The 16,494-nt window shown below is 57.6% G+C and overlaps 2 protein-coding genes across 4 annotated transcripts; one reads left to right on the top strand and one right to left on the bottom strand.

The window, feature by feature from the left end:
- Nucleotides 1-855: 855 nt before the first annotated feature.
- Nucleotides 856-8,868, top strand: SYNGR2 (synaptogyrin 2). 3 transcript variants are annotated; one of them, XM_057535292.1, is made up of 5 exons: nt 856-1,034; nt 2,900-3,137; nt 3,484-3,623; nt 3,713-3,926; nt 6,721-8,868. In XM_057535292.1, exons 1-4 carry the CDS (start codon nt 936-938, stop codon nt 3,908-3,910), a joined length of 675 nt encoding a protein of 224 aa, XP_057391275.1. In that variant the 5' UTR covers nt 856-935; the 3' UTR covers nt 3,911-3,926; nt 6,721-8,868. The 3 variants fall into 3 exon arrangements, with proteins under 3 accessions (XP_057391275.1, XP_057391276.1, XP_057391274.1); XM_057535293.1 differs by having other exon boundaries at nt 4,206-8,868; XM_057535291.1 differs by having other exon boundaries at nt 3,713-8,868.
- Nucleotides 6,604-16,479, bottom strand: TK1 (thymidine kinase 1). Its single transcript, XM_007185776.2, has 7 exons — nt 16,312-16,479; nt 16,177-16,208; nt 15,023-15,133; nt 13,380-13,473; nt 7,318-7,407; nt 6,894-7,013; nt 6,604-6,804 (listed from the first exon to the last, which is right to left on the bottom strand). The coding sequence occupies exons 1-7, from the start codon at nt 16,462-16,464 to the stop codon at nt 6,604-6,606; spliced, it is 801 nt and encodes a 266-aa protein (XP_007185838.2). The 5' UTR covers nt 16,465-16,479.
- Nucleotides 16,480-16,494: the final 15 nt, after the last annotated feature.

Below are 16,494 nucleotides of genomic sequence, written 5' to 3'. Positions count from 1 at the left end.
TCCTGGTGGCCCAGTCCTCTGGCTCCACTGCTCACCTGTCACCATCCCGCTCACCTGGAGGACTCTGGGCCCCACCTGGCCAGCACCCCCTCATTAATCCTTACCTGCAACTATGATGTCTGGAATTCCTCCCTGCCGAGTCAGCCTGAGGCCCCTGGAGAACCACCCGCCACCCCCCACTCCCCACCCACACACCCACACATAGAGCCATCCCAGTTTGGACGCTCTGAACCATTTCCGGAAAGAATTGGATTAAACTCTGCCCCCTGCCGGTCACCCTGGGAACTTCGTTTCTGTCTGCACACCATCTTGGAGCCTGGAAGTTGGCCCTACATGGCCCTGGGTCCGGGCCCAGCTCGGGAAAAACTGGGAGGGGCGGTGGTCTCGACCACATACCAGGCTTAGCTCCAGAGAGGAGGAAAGAGTGACAGGCCATGCAGGGAGGGGTCCAGGCTGTGGCCTGGGGTTTGAGTAGAATGGGGGAGAAGAGAGGAGGTGCGTAGGAGCCTGGGTCTTGGGCAAGTGGGGCCCAGACGGCGTCTGGCGGGGCTTCCTGGAGGAGGAGGCGGGAGTGCAGGGGCAAAGAGTGGATGGAGCAGAGGGGCGGGCCCTCCTTGCGACCCTCTCTTCCTGGGGACTCTCTGGCCCCTTTCCAGTCGCCCTGCGGACCAGCATAGCAGAGGGACGAGACCCCGGCCGAGAGGTGGGCCGGACAATGAGCCCGCGGCCGCTGGACGGATGTCGGCCGCTGGAAGCGCAGGCCGGGCTGTCGGGGAACCCCTGCCGCTCCTGCACCGCCGCTCGCCTTGGGCGGACTTTGCCTTCGGTCCCTGGGGCGGCGCTGGCCACGCCCCTGGGGAGGAGCCGGGCCGGGGGCAAGGCGGCGGGCTGGCTCCTCAGCAGTCCGCGGCTGCGGCGGCGGCGGCGACGGCGACATGGAGAGCGGGGCCTACGGCGCGGCCAAGGCGGGCGGCTCCTTCGACCTGCGGCGCTTCCTGACGCAGCCGCAGGTGGTGGTGCGCGCCGTGTGTTTGGTGAGCCGGGGTGCGGGGCCTCGGGGACCCGACTTCGTCGCCAGGCCGGGGGGGAGGGGGGCCGCCGCGAGCCTGAGAGCGCGACAGGTGGTGGCGGCCGAGGCCCGGGGGTGGGAGCGGCGCGCGTGGGGCGGGCGAGCGGGGCCCGGAACCCTCCAGCCCCTCACCCCCCCGGGCCCCGCCGCCCCCCGAACCCGGGTCCCGCCACCCCCCACCTCCCAGCCCGGGCGCGGAATGGCCGGGCGGCACCGCGGGGAGCAGGCCCGTCGCCTTGCTGGCAGTGGGAGGAGTTTGAGGCGGCTCCAGGACAGGTGGCCGGCACGCCGCGACTCCCAGCCTGGGGGAATTCATCAGGAAGGGGCTTTCCGAAGCCACGTGGGGTGCGGGGGGTTGGGGGGCAGCCTGGCGCCCTGAAATAGAGTCTCTCTTCCACTCAAGAGCAGCCCATGGGTCTGCTTCCCCATCCAAGATCAGGTGAACCCAGGATGTTGTCCTCCTTGTGAGCTGGAGGAGCGCTCCAGTACCAGGTTACTGGGGGTGGGGCGTTGGTGGGAGGTCCTATGCTCTTGGACAACCAGAGCCCAAAGCTGGACAAGGTGTTAGCCAGCCCGCAGGCAGAGGGCTGGGCATGCGGCGCCCACACCACACCTGCCCCTGCCTGGGACTGGAGCCCTACGAGTTGCCCTGGTGGCACCCTCACCCCCGCTCTGCCTGACTGTGGGGTCTGACCCCAGGAGCAGATGCCCACGTTTCGGGATGGCAGTGCCAGGAGTCAGGCTGGCACACTGCTCCCAGCATCCGGAGTTCCGGCTTCAGCTCCAGCTGGGGGTGGGGTTTGTGACTGCCACCTCCAGAGCCTATTGAGAGGGCCTTGTGCAGGCAGGCAGGGCAGGCTGGGGAGAGGCCTGGGCCCGTCCCAGAGGGAGCCAGGCGTCCAGACTGTCCCGGGTCTGCTGACATAAGGCAGGGATGAGCGGTGGCCTTTCAGTTTGGGGCGGAGAGAGGTGACGTGAGGCCTTTCGCAAGGGCCTGGATCCCCTCCCAGAGTTCTGGCTGGTACACCCCCTCGACCCCCACCCCAGTACATCCAGGGGTCTGAGTGCAGAGCTATGTCCACAGGCTTGCTGGGCAGACCAGCCTGAGGTGCCCTGTGTGGGTAGGACCCACTATGAGCGGGAGGCCAGCTGGGGTTCCCTGGGAGGGCAGGGGCCAGGATGCCAAAGAGGCCAGAATTCCTTGTAGGAAAAAAGCTGGCCAAACTGAGGAGCCCAGCAGGGAAGAGTTGGAGGGGGCTCCAGGAAGTGGGGGTCTGGGGACACTATTTCAGCTCGGAGGCGTGGCTCTCCTGAGGTGGGAGGAGTCCTCCATCACTGGGTGTTTAGGCAGAGGCTGGGTGCTGCAGAGGTGAGTCAGACAGGTGATGGGGGTGAGACTCCAAGCTTGGGTTTCTATGACTTTGTGACCCATCCTGTTTAAAACTCACTGAAAGTGGGAGTGGTTTAGGTTGGGCGATTGCCCTTAATCTTCAAGTACCTAACCACCAGTACCCATCCTCCAGGCAGACAGCTGGGCGGGCAGTCCCCTCCCAGGAGATCCCCCTCCACTCCCCACCATCCCCAGTCCAGGAATCCCCGGCCATGCCCCTTGTGACTTGTGACTGGTGTCTGGAGATAGCCCAGGAGAAGGGAGAGGGAGGGACTCACTACCCAAGTTCAGGAGGGGCTGGGACACCAACTCCAGCAGGGGGAACAGCAAGAGCAGAGGCCAGCGTCCAACACCCATCAGGGTCCCACTCTGTGTGCCACCTGGGGGGTTTGTCCCACGAGGGTAGCAGTCACTCAGCCCTTCCCCTGCCTCCCCCTCAGGTCTTCGCCTTGATCGTGTTCTCATGCATCTTCGGTGAGGGCTACAGCAACACCCACATCTCCAAACAGCAGTACTGCGTGTTCAACCGCAACGAGGACGCGTGCCGGTTCGGCAGCGCCATCGGGGTGCTGGCCTTCCTGGCCTCGGCCTTCTTCCTCGTGGTTGACGTCTATTTCCCCCAGATCAGCAACGCCACTGACCGCAAGTACCTGGTCATCAGCGACCTGCTCTTCTCAGGTATCTGCCGGCTGCACCTCCATTTGATCTTGGGGTGAACAGGAGTGGCAGTGGTCCCAAGAGCTCTAGAGTGCTGTGACTGCAGGGCTTGGGAGGGGCGGGAGCAGCCCCAGGTCCCCAAGCCTCCCCAGCAGACAGGCTGGCACGCAAGGATTTCTCACCGTCTGCTGAAACCCGCCGGAGCTGAGTGGGACTTGGAGCAAGGACTCCCAGGATGGCATCCTGTCCCCACCCTGGCTTCTGCATGAGTGCCCCTTACACCCCCGGAGGCTTCTCCCTCCCAGGAGGTGCCTGCCCTCCTGCCTCCTCCGTGGAGCTAACCCTGCCCTCCTGGCCTTCTCCCCAGCTCTCTGGACCTTCCTGTGGTTTGTTGGCTTCTGCTTCCTTGCCAATCAATGGGCAGCCACCAAGCCGGAATATGTGCTGGTGGGAGCCGACTCAGCCCGGGCGGCCATCACCTTCAGCTTCTTTTCTGTCTTCTCCTGGGTAAGTGGACCAGGACGGGCCAGGGTCTTGGTGTCTTTGGTGAAGGGTGGTGGAGGGCTGAGGAACCCAAACCTCGGGGCTCCCTGCAGGGCGTGCTGGCCTCCTTGGCCTACCAGCGCTACAAGGCCGGAGTGGACGACTTCATCCAGAACTACGTGGACCCCACTCTGGACCCCAGCACGGCCTATGCCTCCTACCCAGGCGCGCCTGCGGACAGCTACCAGCAGCCGCCCTTCACCCAGAGCGCCGAGACCACAGAGGGCTACCAGCCGCCCCCCGTGTACTGAGCTGCAGCCGGGGATGGTAAGGGGAGGAGGGAGGGCGCCTGGGGGGCCTCCCCTCTTCCCGGACTCCTCCCCCGAGGCTGGTCTCCCAGAGCTGCCGGCCCCTCTCGATCCACCTGGCGCCTGTCCGAGCTGACACACCGCCTGGAGAGAGAGCCCCTGCCTCCTCGTCCTGGCTGCTGGCCTCAGAGCCTCGGCCTGTGCCCCACGGGGCTTCACCCACCACTCCTTGAGGGCATTTTTTTAGGGAAGGGTTTTTGTTTAGACAGGTTTTGTCATTGCTTTTAATGATCCCCAGCCCCGCCTGGAGTAGCTCCAAGGGTCCGACGTGCTGGTTTGACAAGTGCCTTAGCTTCTCCCCAGCCTGAAGGAGCCGGGCCACGTGCAGGCCTCGGTGGCCGCCGCCATCTGGGGGTCTCTGCCAAAGATGAGGCTGTGGGGCCTTCCCCCTGCTCTGCTGCTGGCGCTGGGCTGGGGCTCCTTTCCTCCTCACTCAGGTTCATTCTGCCCCCAGCCCCCTGCCCTCTGCCTGCTCTGCGAGCGGCAGCCCATGCTCACTGCTGAAGTGTCTGCTTGCTTGGATCTGGGCTCACGACTCTGTGCCAGTGCCTCTGGGTCATCTTCCTGACAGCCTAGGGGCAGGGCTGGTGCCGCGCCACCCCCCCCCCCCCCCCCCCCCCCCCCGGCAAGCAGCACTGTCTCTGCTCCCACCCCTTGGCCGCAGGAAGGGGCTTTGCCTGATGACAACACCCAGCTTTATGTAAACACCCCACCACTGTTAGCTGGGAGGTATGGGGCACACCCACAGCCCACAGGCTGCTCTGAATGTATTGCAGAGCCTTGGGGGAAGATGCACTGCACCCTTGGATTCTGTTAGACTAATTTTGGAGATGGAATAAATGTTTTTCTCATTCATAATCTCCATTGTCATGGGTGGGGCCTCTGTCTAGGGGTAGGAGGAAGAGAAATCCCACCCTGAGGTACACCCTCTGGCCGTGGTCTTAGGAACCTGTATTTTGAACAGAGTTGTGGCAGTCTGGCCCTCCAGCGTGCCTAGCAGCTCCCTGCCACACACCCCCACCGACCCAGGGTCTCATTGCTCACGCTGCCCTCCATCAGCATCTTAAAATAGCAACTGTGCTCAGCCTGTAAACAACATGGCTTTTCTGGGCCGCCTTGCCAGGGTCCCGGCGTGCCCCTGGAGGGGCAGGGCCCTCTGCTTCCCGTAGACAGGGCTCAGCACCTCTGCAGCCTGTCCGGGACACACACGGGGCCGGCCTGAGCGCCCAGCCCGCCCCAGGGAACAAGCCCAGCGCAGGCAGGAGGCCAGGGCCCGCAAGGCAACTCGGGGCTTCCCCTTTTGAGCCCAGACAGGGAGCTGTCAAAAGTGGGCCCCAACAGTTTCAAAATCCTGAGTAAAAACTAATAGGGTTTGGGAATTACTGTCTCACCACTGTACTGCACCTCTGTAACCTGGGACCAACCGCGAGCAAAGGGGAGGGAGAAGCTGGGGCGAGGGTGGGGAACCCGGACCCCATCTGCACGGGGCACACCTACAGCCCAGGCTCACCCCACCCACACCCGACCTAGAGCACTCTTGCCTCCATGTAAGCTGCCCACAGTGTATTTTCTGAGGCACAGCAGAGCTGGTCTTCTTGGCTCCTGAACTGTCAAGTGTCTGTTTCACAAACAAAACCTGACCTCACAGCCCCATCTGGCAGCACAGACCAAAGCTTCATCTTTCCAACCTGGGTCCCAGGCTCCTTCATCCACCCATCTTGACCTGAAACCTGCCCAAACAGAAGAGCAGGCAAACATTCCTCTCAGGACACGCTTCACGATCATTTGTCAGTTAAAAAGCGTTGTGGCTAAGAGATCGGTAGTACTAGAAAATGATTTGAAAAGAAATCCCCACACCTAAATCAGGTCAGAGCTGTCTACAGTGAGACCAGGGGAATCCCAGACAGTTAAAGAGAAATACGCTTTCATCATCAACCAGTAAATTTTAATATTAGTTATTAATTTCACACACTAAAAGAGAAAAATCACAGCCCCTGCCTTGAAAGACAAGCCCCTGGGATCTGAGCCCCAGCAGGGTGTCACCCACATGGAAGAAGCTGTAATTCTGGAGAAAATGATCGCCAGAGCAGGAAGGGCTTTCAGCCCAAAGGGAAGTAAGAGAGAACAACTCCAGCCATCTTCAGAGGGGCCAGGGGCCTGTCCCAGGCAGGGGGACTAAAGTCTTTGCACGAGAGGAGGCTTGGTGCTGAGCCAGAGGTGCTGGTGCTCTGACTTCCCAGTGAGAACAGAAACTCAACAGCAAAAGCCACAAAGGCGAAAGCAGGCAGGAGCGCTGATGTCACAGGAGCTTGCGCCTCCGGCCTCACCCCTTGGAGAGGGAGGGACTCAGGTCAGCAGTGGCCAGACCCCGCGCCGGCCTGGGGTGGATTGTGAGTAGCCCGGAAGGGAACTGAGAGAAGCCGGTGGGCAGGCAAGGAGGGAAGTGTGATGTGCAGACCACCGGCCCGTGGCCCTTGGCCGGGGAAAGGGCGCTGGTGAAACCTCACCCCCCAAGTCCTGCTTCCTCCTCCGAGAAGGCTAGGCAGCACGCAGGGGGCAGGCGTCCGCCAGGGGGCAGCAGCAGGCACGGGAGCAGGTGGCTGGTCCGCCCCCGTCCTGGGTGTGGGGCCTGTGCCTCAGTTGGCCGGGCTGCACTGCAGGATCTGGTGAGGAGCAAATAGCTTCCTGGCTCCCGGGGCCTCCCCGGGCTTTCCCAGCACCGGGTAGTTCTCTTTGTTCTCTTTGCTGTCCAGCCCGGCAGGCTGAACCGAAGCCTTCTTGAAGTAGCAGAGGCGGCACACGGAGTGGTACTTGTCTGCTCCTCCGATCACCTCGACCTGGCCGTGGGACATGAAGCGCCTGGACTGAGCGGGGACACAGCACCACCCCCTCCCCTCCACCCCTCGGAGAAGGCAGGAGGGGCCACCTCTTTCTCCACGCCCAGCCTCTTGGTGTAGGCGGCCTCTCGGAAGCACTCCATGCACACCGCCGTCAGCTTCACCACACTCTCGGCCAGGGGCACCAGGTTCAGGATGGTCCCGAACGCCTGTATTCCCATGGAAAGACTGGTGTGCGCTTACCTCACCGGGTGGGCTTTTCCTTGAAACCCTCTGATTCACAACCCTGAAGCCAGGAGACTAGGCCCTGACCTTGCTTTCCCCCAGAGCACCAGCCCCCGCAGCAGGCGGCCTAGTCTGGGGCGAACCAGGGAGCTGGGTCTGGCTCGCCTGAGCGCCTGGGCTCTGGCACGGTCTGGTCATCCAGGGCGCGGTGAGCTGTCCGTCTGTGCGCAGCCCAGGCCCCTTCCTCCCTCCTGGGTCCCGTCCCGAGACCTGGACCAGACGCCTTACCTTCCTCTGGAAGGTCCCATCCAGTGCAGCCACAATGACGGTCTTCCCGGCATTGGCCATGGTCTCGCTGAACTCCACGATGTCGGGGAACTGGAAAGGGTGAGAAGAGGAGTGAGCTTCCGCCCTGGGCAGCAGCCTCCAGGAGCCACGACCACGTGGCCGGACCCAACAGCTCTGGCCACCCAGATTGGCGTGGAGCGCGAGAATAGGGTGGCCCCAGCCCCCCCACCCGGCACGCAGCCTGCACGTCCGCAGCAGCCCTAGTCGCTCCACCATCCTGCCAGCTTTCCATGGCAGAACCAGGCCATGGCCTTAGAACCAGCAGAGAACCACTCCAGGCCAAGCGCCCGGAACTGTCACCAGAAGAGGCAGTATGCTACCACAGTGGTCAAAAGCCCAGACCAGAGGCTGCCTTGGGCTTGAACCATGGTCTTGGTTGGACCCATTAGCTGTGACCTTGGCAATGACTTTATGTTTCTGAGCCCAAGTAAAGGCAAGGAAGGCCCTTGGTGGTGTTCAAGGATTAAGGACCCTCGAATAATTTATGACATATGCTATTTGGCTGAGAGGGAGGCTCTGTGTGTTTGCCTTTTTTAAAAACAGTGTGCTGTGTGACGCCTTGAGAAGGGATGAGGGTTCCACTGGCCACTTACAGAGCAGGATGGCGCAGCCCACCCTTCTAAACACAGGGCCTGCACAAAGGTCGCTTACTTGGTAAGTCCAATTTCATTTCAGTGGCCCAGGGTGAGGCTGCTACTTCAATTCTTTGGTGAACTTTCACTGGTCAGTCATGTATCTAGATTGGTCTTTGGGTTGGGTGAAGTGGGGAGTTCTTGTGTTTGGGCAAAGGGTCTCTCTCCAAGCCGCTCATGGAGGTGCAAAGTTACCAAGACCTGAGGGCTCAGCAAGACGAGGACCAGGAGAGGGGTTAGAAAACCTGGATCAGTTCCAGCGGGATTTACCAAAGGCAGATCTGACGGCCTCTGCAGGGCTGCCGAGCCTGAGCTACGGAAACAGCACCTCCACCCAGAGGCTCCAGCCTGGCTGCAGGTGAGGCCCCTCTTCTCTAGAGGACTCATCACAGGTCACAGAAATGCAGCCCCCAGCCTGCAAGGAGCTGTCAGCCAGTGCCTTCCACCCCTACCCCCATTGTCACCAACAAGATGGTTTCCAGACATTGCCAGATATCCCCCAGGTAGGGGCTGCGGGCAAAACCGCCCTGGGATGAGCACCCCTTGCGTCTCACTCTCCCTGTCAAGCCCTCATCAGGTGTGGGTCCTTCCACACCAGGGTTTGGGGACCTCTCGGGGTCCTCGGTCTTGCCCGCTGCAGCGATGGCCACCATCAGAGACTTCAGTTCTTCCACTTAAACTTTGTCCCCTGTTCACATGCCACCCCGCCCCCACCCAAACACTGAACCCTGGGCCCCCAGCTGGGGTTCCTGAATGATCAAAGGTAAGGTCAGAGCTGCCCGCAACATCCCAGAATGCCCACTGGTAACCAACCACGTTACTGACGTTTGTTTTTATTGCCATTAAATTTTTTAGGTTATGTTATGGGTTGAATTGTGTCCCTTCCCACCCCCCAAATCCATATGTAGAAACCCTCACCCCCAATACCTCAGAACCTTATTTGGAGAGAGGATCTTTGCAGAGGTATCCAGTTATAAAGTAGGTCAGTAGGGTCACACTCCAGTATGACTGGTGTCCTTGTAAAAAGGGGAAGTGTGGACACAGAGGGGGACAGACACAGGGAGCAGATGGCCGCCTGCATGCCAAGGGGACAGGACTGGAACAGATTCTCCCTCACGGCCTCAGGGGACCCACCCTGCCCACACCTTGATCTTGGGCTCCCAGCCTCCAGAGCTGTGGGAAGTAAATGTCTGTGGTTTAAACCGCCCAGTCCGTGGTACATGTCACAGCAGCCATAGACTCTAATACAGGTTGCATTCAAAGCGGAACTTCAGAGGACTTAATAAACGTAGGGTTTTCTTGGTAGACAAAAATGATTGCCACACGGGATCCAGGTAGAAAAGTAACAGGAGGGGTTTCTTGATGGTGACAAGTCTACCCATTTGGTTCACCTGCCGATCCAGCACCTGGGCTGACCTGCCGTGAGCCACTTCCTGAACAAGGTCTGATGAGGGGAGAGGACGGAACGGGGAGATCAGGAAGCCAAGAAGTAGTTTCACCCTCGTCCTTATCTTGCCGAGAGGTGGCGCCCTCGTGATGCACGAGGGAAGCACCCCGGCCCTACTCCGGTGGAGGCCCAGCTTCCTGGCAGCCAGGCTGGTGTTGAAGGCGCAAAGGCCACAGAGGACAGGAACAAAGGATGTGACAGTGAAACATTCAACCGCTCCACCATGAATGGTAAAGACTAAATGAGAGGCACAGACCAAATCCAGAGGCAAATAAACAGGGAAGAAATATTTACAGCATGTGACAAACTGGCACCGATTACGTCATGTCCCGTAGAGGAAAGATAAACCAAGAGAAGGAGGCGATTTACAAAAGGAGAAACAGGGAAAAGGATGTCAGCCGCCAGAGTAACAAAAGAGAAAGGCAGTTGGAACAGGATGTGTGTGTGCAGCCGCCGCCACCCTGCCCTCGCCTCCGGGGATTTCCGCGAAGACCCAGATGCCTCTCCCCAGCCCTCCCCCCTCCCCCCGCCCAGCAGAGGAGACGCCCTGGGCGGCTTCCAGGCTCTCCCGGGGTTAACGCCAAAGTCTTTCCGGCTGACCTGGCCAAAGCCCCTGGCCTCCTGGCTGCTCCTGAGACACGCCCAGAAGCACACTCCTGCCTGGGAACCTTCACCTCGCTTTCCTTTTGGCCCCTTTCTGACCGGCCCCATAAAGCATCATCCCCACCTTAGCTCCACCCCCTCATGGTGCCCTTCTCCCCCGGTTGCCACCACCTTTTACATATTCCTCTCCCCCAACTAGAATGTAAGTGCAAGGGCGAGACCCTGGCTGTATCCCCAACACCTAGAGCATTGCTGCCACATGGCGCAAGCTCAGAAAACACTTAATGAATGAGATCGGTCCCTTGACCAGTGATTCTACTTAGTAGATAAACCCCAATACACCAGACGATAGCCAGGATGTCCGCACACAACGTCCATCACAGCCTGTAAGTGCCACACCCAAGGGGCCAGCTCATGTAAGACATGGTACATTCATAAGGATGGGTATTTGCTGATGAGGAAAAAATGGTCACAACACGTGATATGAGCCTGATCTATAAATACGAACTTCCGGCAAGGTCATTCTGTGACTGTGATAGTCAAGACAAAACCAGACCCCTCCTAGGGAATTCCCTGGTGGTCCCAGTGGTCTCCGCGCTCTCACTGCTGAGGGCCCAGGTTCAATCCCTGGTCAGGGAACTAAGGTCCCGCAGGCCGTGTGGACCCCTCCAGAAGCATGTCTGAGTACGGACAGAACGTGAACATCGCCTAGGCTACGGTGTACCAAATGTCCCCTCTCCTGGCTAAAGGAGTCACTGCTGCTGCTTCAGCCTCCTTCTGGTCCACCCTCCCTATAGGTGAGGTTTAAGATGCTGGTCAGAATCATCTCCCTTCCCAGGACACCGAATCAAGAGCCAAGCAGCCCCCATCCTAATAACCAAGCCCTCTCTAATTAAGCCCCTCACCTACACCGTCCAGTTCCCATGCCGGGTGTCTCCCTGCAACAACAATCCCAAGTTGTTCAGTCCTGGTGGTCTCTGGACATAAGATGTCCGCAGTAAATTATGGACTTCCTTCTTATGTGTAGTCCTAACTTTTCCTAGATTACCCCTCTTATTACTGTGATAAAACAGAGATAAGACCAGGGACTTCCCTGGTGATCCAGTGGTTAAGACTCCATGCTCCCAGTGAAGGGGGCCTGGGTTCAATCCCTGGTCAGGGAACTGGATCCCACATGCTGCAACTAAAGATCCTGCATGCTGCAACGAAGATCCCATGTGCTGCAACTAAGACCCAGCATAGTCAAAAAAAAAAAAAAAAAAAAAAGAAACAGAGGTAAGACCAGCACTCGGGGTGACACTGTGAGGCTGGCATGCCCAGGGTCCAGCTGCCCACCTACCACCGCACCCTCAGCTTATAGCGTGGGGTCTTCAGATGTACCCCTCTCCAAGGGAAGGATGAAGGGAGGGAGAGGCAGTCCTTTTGTCAGGTCCCATGTTGAGAGGCAACCGAGGCAGCCACCCTTGGGCCCCAGAACTTCTTGCAGAGCAAGACCCACAGGGGTGAGGGCAGAACAGAAGATTGGTGATGTTTCTGCAGTAGGTTTAATAAACACTTGTTATGGGAACTCGAGTTTGACTTGCTGGCCAGGGAGGAAGTAGCCATAGAAACAGGGAACAGAACTGTGGGGCAGGGACTTCCCTGGTGGCGCAGTGGTTAAGAATCCGCCTGCCAATGCAGGGGACACAGGTTCGATCCCCGGTCCGGGAAGATCCCTCATGCTGCAGAGCAGCTAAGCCCGTGCTCCACAACTACTGAGCAGCTAAGCCCGTGCTCCACAACTACTGCTTTTTTTTTTTAAATTAATTAATTAATTTTTGGCTGCATTGGGTCTTCGTTGCTGTGCACGGACTTTCTCTAGTTGCGGCGAGCGGGGGCTACTCTTCGTTGTGGTGCGCGGGCTTCTCATTGCTGTGGCTTCTCTTGTTGCGGAGCACGGGCTCTAGGTGCACGGGCCTCAGTAGTTGTGGCTCGCAGGCTCAGTAGTTGTGGCTTGTGGGCTCTAGAGCGCAGGCTCAGTAGTTGTGGTGCACAGGCTTAGTTGCTCCGTGGCATGTGGGATCTTCCCGGACCAGGGCTCGAACCCGTGTCCCCTGCACTGGCAGGCAGATTCTTAACCACTGCACCACCAGGGAAGTCCGCTTCTTTTTTTTGATTTAATTTATTTATTTTTTGGCTGTTTTAGGTCTTTGTTGTTGCGCGGGCTTTCTCTAGTTGCGGAGAGCAGGGGCTACCCTTCATTGTGGTGCGTGGGCTTCTCATTGCAGTGGCTTCTCTTGTTGCGGAGCAACAATTAATTAATTAATTAATTAATTAAAAAAAAAAAAAAGCAACAATGAGCTAAACAGAACCAAACCCTCCCTATACACCAGTGTTGAGAAATCAAATGTTTTGTTTACTGTAAAAAAATTTTTTTAACATATATAGTTTATTTATTTATGTTTGGCTGCGTTGGGTCTTCGTTGCTGCGCGCGGGCTTTCTCTAGTTGCAGCGAGTGAGGGCTACTCTTTGTTGCGGTGCGCAGGCTTCTCATTGCGGTGGCTTCTCTTGCTGTGGAGCACGGGCTCTAGGTGCACGGGCTTCAGTAGTTGTGGCGCATGGGCTTAGTTGCTCCATGGCATGTGGGATCTTCCTGGACCAGGGCTTGAACCCGTGCCCCCTGAATTGGCAGGAGGATTCTTAACCACTGTGCTACCAGGGAAGTCCTGTAAATTTTTTTTTTTTTTAAGTGATCTTTTTTTTTTTTTTTAAATTTTATTTATTTATTTATTTTTGGCTGCGTTGGTCTTCATTGCCGCTAGTGGGCTTTCTCTAGTTGTGGCGAGCGGGGGCTACTCTTCCTTGCAGTGTGTGGGCTTCTCATTGCAGTGGCTTCTCTTGTTGCGGAGCACAGGCTCTAGGTGCACAGGCTTCAGTAGTTGCAGCACGTGGGCTCAGTAGTTGTGGCTCGTGGGCTCTAGAGTGCAGGCTCAGTAGTTGTGGCACACGGGCTTAGTTGCTCCGCGGCATGTGGGATCTTCCTGGACCAGGGCTTGAACCCGTGTCTCCTGCATTGGCAGGCGGATTCTTAACCACTGCACCACCAGGGAAGTCCCTAAATTTTTTTTTTTTTAAGGTACAATAAATTCCATATAACAGTAACACAGAAAGCAGTAAAGGGAATTCAAACGGTATTCAGACACTAGTTAAAGCAAGTTAACTTAACAATGTTTACCTTATAAAAATATCAGAAATTGAACCAATAACCTCCAAATTAGCAGAGGAAAAAGGGGGACAGTTGAGTTCACAGGAAGAGTGCTATCAGGACAAGTCAACTTACAAACTGCCCTTCGTCGATGCCTATAACAGCCACGCCCAGGGCCTCCTGGGCCACGTCCCGGAGCACACAGGCTGGCAGGGCCTCCATGGTGTTCCTGGGGACAGAAAGCCAGAGCGTGAGCAAGGCAAGGGAGCCCGAGGAGACCAGGAACCAGAATGAGGGGCCAGGGAACCGGTCTCATGACCACCCCCTACCTGCAAAGCAGGCTGAGATGTCTGCCCAGAGCTTTGAGAAGTTAGCACCTGTGGGAAGACATCTGGGGAGAAGAGTAAAGGCCTTTGTTTGGAAAACCAGTTATTCAACAAGAGCTATTTCACTTCACGCTTTGGACTGGATATTGGCAGTGCCCAATGTAAAGCTCAACCCAGATGCAAAGCTCTTCTCTGCTCTGCTTAATGTGTGTGTGTGTGTGTGTGTGTGTGTGGTGGGGTGCAGACAGGGTTACTTCATCAGGTACAGTGCCTGGGGCCCATGATGCTTTGGGGATGAATGAAACATTTTAATTTCTTTTAAAAATCAGAATAAATGTAACTCAGTCAGGATTATCTTTGTCTTTATATCAATGCAGTCATAAAGTATAATTTTTTATTTTTTTCTTTATAGAGGAAGGGGTCCATGAAGGCAGAAAGTCCCCAGGGCCCATGAAAGTCCTACCATGGCCCCGGGCAGACCATTAGCACCAGAATCTAAGACTCGGAGCCCCGTGCCCCAGCAGAGATAAGCCACGAACACCAACAAGCAGTGCAGTGACCTAGAATTCCTTCCGTTTGACTCCTCTGGCTGATTAAAGGATTTCTCAGAGATCATAGAGCTATTAACTGGCAGAGTCAGGATTCAAATCCGCATTCATACTGCTGCCTTGTGTGTCCTGAGGGGAGATTCCCACCCAGCAGAGTCTGAAAGTGAAAGGCCCTGTGTGTGGGAGTGTTCCAGTGCTGGGGGCTCAGGTAGATGATGAATCTGGAAGACGAGAAAAGTGTCTCAGGCTCCAAAACATCAGGCCCTAAATGCTGTACGGAATGGCAGGAGTGGTACAAAATTTAACCTCCCAACCTCAGACTGCAGACTGAAATGTCCACAGGACACAGGCAGATCAACATAAAAGGGGGATGCACAAAGGCCACGAGACAGGGAGTCGGCGAGGACAAGCCAACTAAAAACTTAAATAAAATTCAGCCTGCAGGTCAACAAAACCAGTCTGCAACCTCCACATAGGTCAAGAGCAGGGTTTCTCAACCTTGGCCAGACATTACTGACATTTGGGGCTGGATCATTCTTTGTTATGGGGCTGTCTGTGCATTGTAGGATGTTTAGCGGCATTCCTGCCCTTTACCCACTAGTTGCCATCAAGCCCTTACCTCCTCCTGTTGTGAAAACTAAAAAACGTCTCCAGACATTGCAAACAGACTCTAGTGGGCAAAATCACGTCCCGTTAGGAACCACTGGGCTAGAGCCCCAAGAAAGGCCAAGTTCTAGGGTACCTTGCCAAGCAACCTGGAAAGTTTGCAGATTTGAAGGGTTCGCTGCCCGGCATCAGCATTATTAACCATCCTCTCTAACGAGTTCTGACAGTATGTTCTGTGACTCGTCACTGGGCTTCTCACAAAAGGTGTGAGGACAGGACAGAAGGGGCAGGGACTGACCGGTCATGCGTGGAGAAGTTGCTGCTGTAACGCGTGTCTTTGGCATATTTGATCACCAGGCACTTGTACTGGGCAATCTGGAAGCGACGGACGCGTCTCATCAGCTCAGTACTGCAAGGTAAGGCCCATGCATAAGTGTGGGCGAGGAAGACCCCATCAGCACAAGTCGGGCTCCCTACCGCCTTCTAGGGGTATACAGCCTGAGCCCCACCAATGGATGGGAAGGCTGCAGGGCAGAGCGTGGGGAGGACCAGTGAGGACAGAAAGGGCCCACACAGAGAGTTCAGTCTAGACCCAGGAGGGAGGAGCATGTCTGGGGCTGGTAGTCATTCTCTATGGGGAGGGTGGCAAAGAAGGGCCCTCAGGTGATTCAGGGAAGGGCTGGAGGAGTGATTTTGTCGGGGGCAAAGCAAAGACCACATGCAGAGGAGAGGGATTCAGATTCCATTCCAAAGTAATCTCATCCCACAGTTCTTCACATAGCCTGAACTAACTTCACAGAACCTTCTGGTGCAACAAGGGAAGCGCTTTGTCTCTGAGTCCAAGAGCCCACCCTGAGCCCACCCTGAGCCTCACCATCGTGGGCAAGGGATTTGAGCTGGAGTGATCCCCCAGCGCCGTATAGGAAGGGGGGCCAGGGGAGTTACTCGGGGCTCACTGGGATTGGTTCTATCACTTCAGGGAAGCAAAGGCGCCAGCGCTTGACTCTTCAGTGTGGAGAGTGACTACGCTCCTCGGCCATCTAAGGAAACAGTCACGCTGGAAGGAAGCCACACATACTGCAGGGCGCACAGGGCCTGGCCACCGTAGACGCACCCTTCAGAGAAGGCTTTAGTGAGGGGCTAAACGGTGAGCAGCTGTGACCAGCTCCCGGAAGGAGCGGTGGTTGAATGATCCCAAGGGGAAGAGGTTTCGACCCGGACGGGAAGGGGAGGAGCGCCTCCTCCGGGAGGATCCCACGGAAGAGAGGCGTCCTGGGCACGAACGCGGGGGGTCGGGCAGTGGGGGTTGCTCTAGAGGCGGGGCTCTGAGAGGGGCGGCAGGCTCGGGGTCGGGGGGCGTCAGGGGAGGAGGACGGGGTCCCGGGGATTGGAGCAGAAGCAGGGAAGTGGAGGAGGAGGTCCCGGCCCACCCCCGTCCCGCGAGGCCATTACCTTTTTCCTGAGAACATGGGTCCGAGAATCACCTAGGAGAGGAGAGGTCACTGGGTCCCGGTGCGCACAGACACCCGGGCCCCGATCACGACTCCGACCCCGACCCCGACCCCGACCCCGCCCCGCGGCCCGCACCTGGATCTGCCCCCGGGTCTTGCTGGGGGAGCCGGGCAGCACGGTGGGCAGGTTGATGCAGCTCATGGTGCCTTCAGGGAGATCACAAATCGAGGAACCTCCGCCGCCGCCGCCCTGCAGGCTCGCGCCGGTTCCCGCGCCGTGCTTCTTCATCCCCGGCGCGCGGGCCAATCGGGAGCCGGC

Source organism: Balaenoptera acutorostrata, chromosome 20 (genome assembly GCF_949987535.1).
Source record: "Balaenoptera acutorostrata chromosome 20, mBalAcu1.1, whole genome shotgun sequence".
NCBI lineage: Eukaryota > Metazoa > Chordata > Mammalia > Artiodactyla > Balaenopteridae > Balaenoptera > Balaenoptera acutorostrata.
The sequence above is the reverse complement of the archived record's forward strand: the minus strand, read 5'-3'. Positions and strand labels throughout refer to the sequence as shown.

Coding starts and splice junctions, on each gene's coding strand:
- SYNGR2 (XM_057535292.1), top strand. CDS start 936: ATGGAGAGCGGGGCCTACGGCGCGGCCAAGGCGGGCGGCTCCTTCGAC. Junction 1,035..2,899: donor TGGTGCGCGCCGTGTGTTTG/GTGAGCCGGGGT, acceptor CCTCCCCCTCAG/GTCTTCGCCTTGATCGTGTT. Junction 3,138..3,483: donor CAGCGACCTGCTCTTCTCAG/GTATCTGCCGGC, acceptor CCTTCTCCCCAG/CTCTCTGGACCTTCCTGTGG.
- TK1 (XM_007185776.2), bottom strand. CDS start 16,464: ATGAAGAAGCACGGCGCGGGAACCGGCGCGAGCCTGCAGGGCGGCGGC. Junction 16,209..16,311: donor AGACCCGGGGGCAGATCCAG/GTGCGGGCCGCG, acceptor CTCCTCTCCTAG/GTGATTCTCGGACCCATGTT. Junction 6,805..6,893: donor GGCTGGGCGTGGAGAAAGAG/GTGGCCCCTCCT, acceptor TCCCACGGCCAG/GTCGAGGTGATCGGAGGAGC.